Source organism: Heptranchias perlo, chromosome 35 (assembly GCF_035084215.1).
Source record: "Heptranchias perlo isolate sHepPer1 chromosome 35, sHepPer1.hap1, whole genome shotgun sequence".
NCBI lineage: Eukaryota > Metazoa > Chordata > Chondrichthyes > Hexanchiformes > Hexanchidae > Heptranchias > Heptranchias perlo.
Genome location: NC_090359.1, coordinates 8,161,663 through 8,171,839, shown reverse-complemented (window position 1 = coordinate 8,171,839; position 10,177 = coordinate 8,161,663). Strand labels below are relative to the sequence as shown.

At 46.9% G+C, this 10,177-nt stretch overlaps 1 protein-coding gene across 1 annotated transcript; it reads right to left on the bottom strand.

Moving 5' to 3' along the window:
• Positions 1 to 2,290: 2,290 nt before the first annotated feature.
• On the bottom strand, positions 2,291 to 5,671 carry LOC137302337 (probable G-protein coupled receptor 139). Its single transcript, XM_067971972.1, has 2 exons — positions 5,575 to 5,671; positions 2,291 to 3,186 (listed from the first exon to the last, which is right to left on the bottom strand). Exons 1-2 carry the CDS (start codon positions 5,669 to 5,671, stop codon positions 2,291 to 2,293), a joined length of 993 nt encoding a protein of 330 aa, XP_067828073.1.
• Positions 5,672 to 10,177: the final 4,506 nt, after the last annotated feature.

Here is a 10,177-nt window from a genome sequence, read left to right as displayed (position 1 = left end):
GCATTCGAGGAGTGTGCTGCACCTGGACCCGAGAAGTGTGCTGTACCTGGACCCGAGGAGTGTGCTGTACCTGGACCCGAGGAGTGTGCTGTACCTGGACCGGGGAGTGTGCTATACCTGGAGCCGAGGAATGTGCTGTACCTGGAGCCGAGGAGTGTGCTGCACCTGGACCTGAGGAGTATGCTGTACCTGTACCCGAGGAGTGTGCTGTACCTGGACCCGAGGAGTGTGCTGTACCTGGACCCGAGGAGTGTGCTGCACCTGGACCCGAGGAGTGTGCTGTACCTGGACCTGAGGAGTGTGCTGTACCTGGACCCGAGGAGTGTGCTGTACCTGGAGCCGAGGAGTGTGCTGCACCAGGACCCGAGGAGTGTGCTGTACCTGGACCCGAGGAGTGTGCTGTACCTGGACCGGGGAGTGTGCTATACCTGGAGCCGAGGAATGTGCTGTACCTGGACCCGAGGAGTGTGCTGTACCTGGACCGGGGAGTGTGCTATACCTGGAGCCGAGGAATGTGCTGTACCTGGAGCCGAGGAGTGTGCTGCACCTGGACCTGAGGAGTATGCTGTACCTGTACCCGAGGAGTGTGCTGTACCTGGACCCGAGGAGTGTGCTGTACCTGGACCCGAGGAGTGTGCTGCACCTGGACCCGAGGAGTGTGCTGTACCTGGACCCGAGGAGTGTGCTGTACCTGGAGCCGAGGAGTGTGCTGCATCAGGACCCGAGGAGTGTGCTGTACCTGGACCCGAGGAGTGTGCTGTACCTGGACCGGGGAGTGTGCTGCACCTGGACCTGAGGAGTATGCTGTACCTGTACCCGAGGAGTGTGCTGTACCTGGACCCGAGGAGTGAGCTGTACCTGGACCTGAGGAGTGTGCTGTACCTGGACCCGAGGAGTGTGCTGTACCTGGAGCCGAGGAGTGTGCTGCACCAGGACCCGAGGAGTGTGCTGTACCTGGACCCGAGGAGTGTGCTGCACCTGGACCTGAGGAGTGTGCTGTACCTGTACCCGAGGAGTGTGCTGTACCTAGAGCCGAGGAATGTGCTGTACCTGTACCCGAGGAGTATGCTGTACCTGTACCGAGGAGTGTGCTGTACCTGTACCCGAGGAGTGTGCTGTACCTGGAGCCGAGGAGTGTGCTGTACCTGGACCCGATGAGTGTGCTGTACCTGGACACGAGGAGTGTGCTGTACCTGGACCCGAGGAGTGTGCTGTACCTGGAGCCGATGAGTGTGCTGTACCTGGAGCCGAGGAGTGTGCTGTACCTGGACCCAGGAGTGTGCTGAACCGGGACCCGAGGAATGTGCTCCACCTGGACCGGGGAGTTTCCTGTACCGGGACCCGGGAATGTGCTTTACTGGTACAAGGGAATGTGCTGTATGTTGAGCCGGGATTGCGCTGCACTGGGACCAGGGAATGTGCTATACGTGGACCCAGTCAATGTGCTGTTTCCGGACCGGGGAGAGTGCTGTAACAGGACCCGTGAGTATGTTTCAACGGAAACCGGGAATGGAGCAATGACATTCCTTTCTGATCTGGTCCAGATCTCTGTGTCCTCTAACAATATCTCTAACGGTGCACCAAGTTATCACTAGGCTCAGCGACTTTTCGTTCACTGCAAAATCTGCTTTATTCAACCACAGGTGAATGATACAGAACACCGAGTACGATGAAATATGTTCGCCGTAATCAGTTCAACATCTGCTCAGAAACTCTGACAAAAACATCGAACCAGCTTAGACTATGGAACGGGGTGGGGGTGAGGGTTTGATTGGAATTTAATGAAGAAACACTTATTACTTTTCCCGATCTGTCCCAATGATGGCACACAGATTAATATCCTCCACAGTCTTCCCGCTGCATTGACTGTTTTCTGGTGTCTATATTCATTTCAAAAAGTCTTTCTTCAAAGAGTGCCAGAGATCAGAAAACCTTGCAACACTGAGATACTAAACATCCTCTGTCTGACCGGACATTGTTCACGAATGGATTATTTCAAGAAAATGATCAAAACAAGGCGTCATTCGTAAATCACCCCCGGACTGCGAGCTGAGCACAGGACTGTATAAAACAGCTAACCGCTCTTGGGCAATTATATGGTCAAACCGCATCTGTAGGTAGATCATGTCTGGGTCATATCTCGTGAAGAATGGCGGCATTAACTTACTTTTAAGACGGGACCAGAGTGTGAAATGTTTCACAAAATATTAAGAGTTAAACAAGCATCATATTAGATTCTACAGAACATGAAACAAAAACACCTGAGAATGTGACAAAGTGTGAGATCTTCTCATCTAATTAATCTAACCATCATTGCGAGGGGATATTTCACTCCATTCTTCAACTCCTCTCTGAATTTCCTTTGGGTCACTGCATAAATAAAAGTGTTCGTGCAGCAACTCAGGAGCTGCAGCATGAAGCCGATTTCTCGTACAAATGTGGGCAGGGGAAAAGGATACCCCAAATAATCCAACCGTTTCAATATAGAACACGTAGTGAACACCACCCATAACAGGATGAAATTCCCCGATATAACAAACAGTACAACGATAGATTTCCTTCGGTTCTCCATCTCTGGGTCACTGGAACTCTCCCCACTGCTCGGACCCCGGATTCTCCTGCGGGCTCTGCTGGCCACTAAAATGTGTCTGACCGTCAATACATTGAACAGTACAATCAAAAGAAATGGAATAAATGGTGTTAAAATGTAATGCATTAATTCAACAACAGCCCAGGCCAGCGAATTAGATACATCGAATCTCACGCGGCAAAACCAGGGAGTATTGGTAAGCCAGTATGAATTTGTATTCAGAAAATACCAGAAAATGTTCTTCAAGCCGCTCAGCATAGTCACTGTTCCGAGAACCACAGCCGCCGTCTTCTCGGTGCAATATTTAGTTTTCAGCTTCTGACAACAAATAGCCACAAATCGATCAAAGGTGAAAGTGACGGTGAACCAGACAGAACAATCTGTGACTGCATAAAGCAGGACGGCGTGGATATTACACACTCTAATGACCCACAGAAATTTAAATTGTTCCCGATAAACAATAGGAATCTGCCTTAATATCAGATCGACGATAACGACCAGTAGATCCGCCGCTGCCATGGCCACCAGGTAGCGAGTGACACATTTGGAGAGACCGCACTTTCCCCGAGACAGGATCACAATCGTCACCACGTTAACTGTAAGCAAGACGGAAATCGGGAAACGATTCACCAGACTCAGGAAAAACACTAATTTGATGCGTTTCCGGTGAAATAAAGGAGCATGTTATAGAACAGGGACATTAATGTTCTTCACAATAACCTGAAATGCGCCAAGAAATTTGCAGCTTGACTTCGCCTCCATTGATGGAATCTGATTATTTTAGCTGTGACGGGCTTTGTAATCAGAGTAATGCATTGGCAAATAAGTGAAGCAGCGGAATCGAATTAAATATGATTCACAACAAAAACTGAATTGGGAATGAACACAGAAATTTTCAGTCGGGAAGTGGAAGCTTTATTTGCACCTGAGCCAACGGGGAAAGGAAAAGGTTGACGTTTGTGGGATTGAATTGCAGCGTGTGTGAGTTAGCTGCTGGGTTGATGCAAGTGACTTCAACGTCCCGAGGTGGGGAAGGGATAAACGGGCCCTGGGAGGAAGAGGAATGGTCGAATCGCTGTTGCCCTTCAATGGAATAGTGAGCTAACAAAACCCATTGTCTGTGCTCATACATTGACGATGGTCACTTGTTCATAGGCATTAAGATCATCTGCACAATGGCACAAATCAAACCCTCCCATCCAATGTTGGTAACGGAAAATAGGAATATAGGAACATCGGAATTGCTAGATGAAAAAAGGCTGAGGTCCATCGAGTTCTGCCATCCTGGTCGTCACATGATACAACGAAAATAGATTTGTGTCTAATCATTGCAAATAATCTCGATCAATTAATCTACAACAGACCCAGACATGAGGTGAGGATAGCCGCAGTGTTAGAAACTTTCGGGAACCATAGATCCAAAATCATTTTTTCCTCCCAAACATGTTACATTTACTGTATGTCATGTCTCATATTACTCATCCACTGTACCCAAAATGTTATTTTCTGAAAGAAACCTCGATAATTTGCGTTTGAATGAATCAATACTAACTGCTTCCACCGTCTCCTTAAGGAGCCTGTTCCATAGATTGGCCACTCAGACACAGAAATAATGTTTTTGCAGCTTACTTTTGAATTCACCTCCCCCGCCACCACCCACTCTTCAGTTGCAGACTGCGTCCTCTGGTTCTACCGTTCTGAACAAGCTGAAACAGAAACAGCCTGTCCTGCTCTACATTATCTAGTCGAGAGATAATTACTCCACTTTTCTGCTCCTGGTCTAAAATATTACATATTTAATTTCTGTTTGTTTTATATATTAGAAGTGAGGCCCAATCTGATACTCTCCGCCTTGATTCCCAAAGGTTAATCATTGGATGGACGGAGTTACAGACACGCAAAGCTCCATGATCGGCTATTAGATATTCAGGGTCATGTGTGATGTTCCGCAACAAAAATACAAAAGTAGAAAATGAGAATATAATGTGGTTAATTTTGCAGGCAAGTTTTCTAATTAGATTTCAGGTAACACTTGTAACAAGAATCATTCACTTTATATAGTGGAATAATGCGACCGGCAATATAATACACCAACCCGCGATTTCAAAATGATCTGAATTCCAATCAAATAGTTTTATTCTTGCTCTTTTCCTTCGGTGGTGTGAATTGAGTCAGCTTCCAATTTATACAGAGAATAAGACACAATACAATATCGAGTGAGTTCACAATCAGATTACGCCCCTTACAATGATTGTGGCTCCTGATCAGAGATACGAAGAACTGTATCAGACAGGCACGGAATTAGATTGTGAATACAGATTAATTTTCGGAAATTAAACCATTAAATCATCGGGATAAAAATAAACATCAGCTCACTTAACCATTCTAAATTAACCATTCAGAAACAATGACACCAACGTAGAAGATGAAACAGTGGAAAGCGAGAGAGCTGAACCAGATTGGATCATCAATGTATTTGTCATTTAGCTGGTAGGACTAATTTGCGCCTCTAAATAACGAACTATATCCTGCCGAAATTGAAGACCGTGTGAGCTCATAAAACGTTCCTCACCTGGCACTCGTACACAGGACTTAAAGCAGAATGCACACTTTTAAATAAGAGAATGATCTTGTCAATTGGCCTGTGCTGTATTCTGAAAGAACACCGGGATCTTAATAAGATCACCTGAAATGGGACTAATAATGACCACTAAGGACACACTTTTCATTGAACTGACACCAATGAATGGGAATTCACATGAGTGGAGCATGGGCCATTATCAAACAAACACAATAATTGCATTTTGATAGCGCATTTCACAACCTTAGGAGGTTCCAAAGTGCTTCACAACCAATGAGGTTTGCAGTGTAGTCACTGTTGTAATGTAGGAAAGTAATAAAATAAAGAGCTGGACAGGCAGACTAAGATACCACGTGCAGTTAAACTCGGCTTCCTGAAGTACCAGGTGCAGATAGTAACTTACCCGGGACACCGAACGCAGCCAGGATCGGGAAGTAAATCCTTTGTATATCATAAAGTGCCCATAGAATCTGGAGCTTGATCATAAAACTAAGAGACATTATTTCCCCTTCGGTAAGAAGCAATGATTCGATGGTTGGTCCTGATACTGGGAGCAATTCTCCGATTGACACATTGAATGGATTTCCCTTAATTATAGCAGAGAGAATGCAACCGGTCAGAAAATGAGGTCCCGCGCTGACTGAGTTTAATTGCAGTCACTGAACAAACAGATGAAGTCAACAACTCTCACTCCAAGATCTCAAACAAGAACAGCGGAATTTCCATTCAGGTGAAGCCCCGGAGACCAGGTTAAATGCTGCACCTTCATACACGCATTCAAGTATCACAATAAGTTGTATTGGCCACAATTAGTGTAGGATTGGGATTCGGTCGCTAATAGGATATGGGCAGCAGAGCGTCACATGATCAGAATTTCATGGACAGTCGAGGATGGGAAGCCAATCAGAAGAGCATTGGGATAGTCGATTATGGAGATGAAAATGAAAAATTACCGGTACGGTCGCATTGTGGGTATGTTACTGGACTAGTAATTCAGAGGCCTGGACTAATAATCAGAATACATGAGTTCAAATTCTTCCACAGCAGCTGGGGAATTTAAATTCTGTTAATTAAATAAAATCTGGAGTTAAAAGCTAGTATCAGTAATGGTGACCATGAAACTAGTGGATTGTCCTAAAAATACATTTGGTTCATTTTTGTCCTTTCGGGAAGGAAACCTGCCGTCCGTTCCCGGTCTGGGCCTTTATTTGATTCCAGACCCACAGCATTGTGGTTGATCCTTAACTGCCCTCCGAAATGGCCCAGCAAGTCTCTCAGTTGTACAATCCCGGTACAAAATGTAGTTAAGAGAATAAAACCTGCAAGTCCATCCGACCGCGGATCACGAGACACTGGACACGACAAAGGCAAAGGCAAACCAAGCCCAGTGGACCCTGCAAAGTCCTCCTCACTAACACCTGGAGACTTGTGCCAACATTGGGATAGCTGGCCCACAGACTAGTGAAGCAACAGCCTGACGTAGCCATACTCATAAAATCATACCTTTCAGCCAATGTCCCAGACTACTCCATCACCATCCCTCGGTACAACCCGTCCCAACGGCAAGTCAAACCCACCAGAGGTGGCGACACTGTGGTATACAGTCATGAGGCTGTGGCCCTGGGAGTCGTCAACATTGACTCGGGACCTCATGGTGTCTCATGGCATCAAGTCAAACATGGGCAAGGGTAGCTCTTGCTAATTACCACCGACCGCCCTCCCTCAGCTGATGAATCAGTACTCCTCTATGTTGAGCTCCATTTGGAGGAAGCACGGAGGGTAGCAAGGGTACAGAATGCAGTCTGGGTGGGGGACTTTAGTGTCCATCACTAAGAGTGGCTCTGTCGCACCACTACTGACCGAGCTGGCCGAGTTCTAAAGGGCATAACTGCCAGACTGGGCCTGCAGCAGGTAGTGAGAGAGCCAACACGGGGGAAAATCTACTTGACGGCGTCCTCACCAATCTACCTGTCGCAGATGCATCTTCGCGTGGCAGCATTGGTCGGAGTGACCATCGCACAGTCATTATGGAGACAATGTTCGGTCTTTACACTGAGGACACCGTCCATCTTTATGTGTGGTACTACCATCGTGCTAAATGATTCAGAACAGATCGAGCAGATCAAATTGGGCGTCCACGAGGCCCTGTGAGTGATCAGCAGGAGCAGAATTGTATTTCACCACAATCTGTAACCTCATGAAACGAAATATCCCTCACTCTACCTTTACCAACAAGTCAGGGGATCAACCCTGGTTAAATGAGTAGTGTGGAAGAGTCTGCCAGGAGCGGCACCAGGCGTACTGAAAAATGAGGTGCTCACCTGGCGAAGATAGAACACGTGACTACATGCATGCTAATAGTGGAAGCAACATGCTACAGTTAGAGCTAAGCGATTCCACAACCAACGAATAAAATCAAATTTCCGCAGTCCTGCCACATCCAGTCGTGAATGGTTGTGGTCACTTGAACAACTAACTGGAGGAGGAGTTCCGTGAACATCCCCATCCTCAATGATGGCAAAATCGAGCACGTGTGTGCAAAAGTCAAGGCTGAAGCGTTTGCAACAATCTTCATCCAGAAGTGCCGAGTGGATTGTCCATCTCGACATCCTCCCGCGATCCCCATCATAACAGAAGACAGTCTTCAGCCAATTCGATTTACTCCACGTGATATCAGGAAAAGGCTGAGAGGACTTGGTACAGCAGAGGCTATGGGCCCCGAAAACATCCCAGCTGCAGTGCTGAAAACTTGTGCTTCTGAAGTAGCCACGCTTCTAGCCAAGCTGTACCAGTACTGCAACAACACTGGCACCTACCCAACAAAGTAAAAAATTGCCCAGTTTTGCACTGTCCACAAAAAGGAGAAGATATCCAATCCAGCCAATCAACGCCCCAGCAGTCCACTCTCAATCATCAGCAAAGTGATGGAAAGCGTCATCGACAGTTCTATCAAGCGGCACTTACTTTCCAATAACCTGCTCACCGATCCTCAGTTTCGATTCCACCACGACCACTCGGTTTGATGCCTCATTGCAGCCTTGAACCAAATATGGACAAAAAAGCTGAATTTCAGAGGTGAGGTGAGAGTAACTGCCCTTGACATGAAGGCAGCATTTGACCGAGTGTGGCACCAAGGAGCCCTAGAAAAATTGAAGTCAATGAGAATCGGGGGAAAACTCTCCTCTGGCTTGAGTCATACCTAGCACAAAGGATGGTTGTGGCTGTTGGAATCCAATCATCTCAGCACCAGGTCATCGCTGCAGGAGTTACGAAGGGCAGTGTCCACGGCCCAACAATCTTCATCTGCTTCTCTCCATGATTAAGGTCAGAAGTGGGGATGTTCGTTCATGATTGCACAGTCTTCAGTTACATTCCCAACCTCTCAGATAATGATGCAGTACGTGTCTGCATGAAGCAAGTCCTGGACAACATCCAGGCTTGAGCTGTTCAGTGGCAAGTAACATTCACGCCAGACAAGTGCCAGGCAATGACCATCTCCAACAAGAGAGAGTATTACCACCTCCCCTTGACATTCAACGGTATTACCATCGCCGAATCCCCCACCATCAACTTCCTGGGGGTCACCATTGACCAGAAACTGAACTGGACCAGCCACATAAATACTGTGACTACAAGAGCTGGTCAAAGGCTGGGCTTTCTGCTGCGACTGACTCAACTCCTGTCTCCTCAATTCCTTTCCACCTTCCACAAGGCACAAGTCAGGGGTGTGAAGGAATAATCTCCACTTGCCTGGATGAATGCAGCTCCAACAACACTCAAGAAGCTCGACACCATTCAGGACAAAACAGCTCGCTTAATTGGCACCCCATTCCCCCCACCTTAACCATTTACTCCCTCCACCTTCGCCGCACCGTGGCTACGTTTTGTATCGTCTATAAAATGCACTGCAGTAACTGGCAAAGTCTTCATCAACAGCACCTCCCAAACCCTTGACCTCTACCACCTAAAAGGGCAAGAACAACAGGCGCATGGGAACACCACCGTCTGCACTTTCCTATGCAAGTCACACAGCATCCTGACTTTTAAATAATTCGCCGCTCCTTCATCGTCGCTGGGTCAAAATCCTGGAACTCCGTTCCTAACAACACTGTGGGAGAGCCTTCATCACACGGACTGCAGCGGTTCAAGAAGCCGGCTCACCACAACCTTCTCAATGGCGATAAGGGATGGGCATTATATGCTGGCCACATCCCCTGAATGAATAAAAAAAATGGCAGGGATGAGAGTTTCAGTGGTGGATTGGATGAGGTCAGATTTTAACAGAAGATGTTCCCAAGGTGGAAATGGGCATTTTTTTTGACCAGGCTAGTGGTAAATCGACTAGATTGGATGGGGTCAGGGAGGATATGGGGTCAGATGCGTGAAACTAGAGAGAGACAGAGGTTCAGGCGCAAAGTGCATGGGAGGTGATGTGGGAGGATTGGATTGTTGGATAACGGTCGTTAATGAGAAGGAGGAAGATTCAGAGGCGGCTGAACGGATGTTTAATGACCTCAGTGACCAAGAAATCGACCAGCTCTTTGCACTTGTTCAAAATATAACCTCGTACGCGGGAGTTGAATCCAGTGAAACGTTCCCTGTAAGTCATATCTTCTCCCTGAGTCAATGATCCCAATGATCATTGAAACTAATCAAGCTTATTGTGTTGGAATCTCTCCTCTCCCGTAACCTCTGTTATATTTTCAGAATCACGCCTATAAATCCTGTTTAAAGTCGTGTTATTGACACCATAAAGCCTCTTATTTACGATCGGCATAGCCAAATACATACTGTTTACATAGGAGGGACTTCAGAACTTGTTTTACTAGAGACAGACACTGTTAGACGTGAATGTACCAGAAATACCGAGATATATAGGCTGGTGATACCGGTCAATCCTGAAAAACTTGGATATGTAGGCTGGTGATATGGGTCAATCCCGAAAAACCGAGATATATAGGTTGGTGATCCCAGTCAATCCCGAAAAACCTAGATTTATTGGCTGG

Excerpts from the sequence above, each read along its gene's own strand:
- LOC137302337 (XM_067971972.1), bottom strand. The coding sequence starts at position 5,671 with ATGTCTCTTAGTTTTATGATCAAGCTCCAGATTCTATGGGCACTTTAT. Across the intron at positions 3,187-5,574 it reads GGCTGCGTTCGGTGTCCCGG|TTAACGTGGTGACGATTGTG; the intron begins GTAAGTTACTAT and ends TCTTGCTTACAG.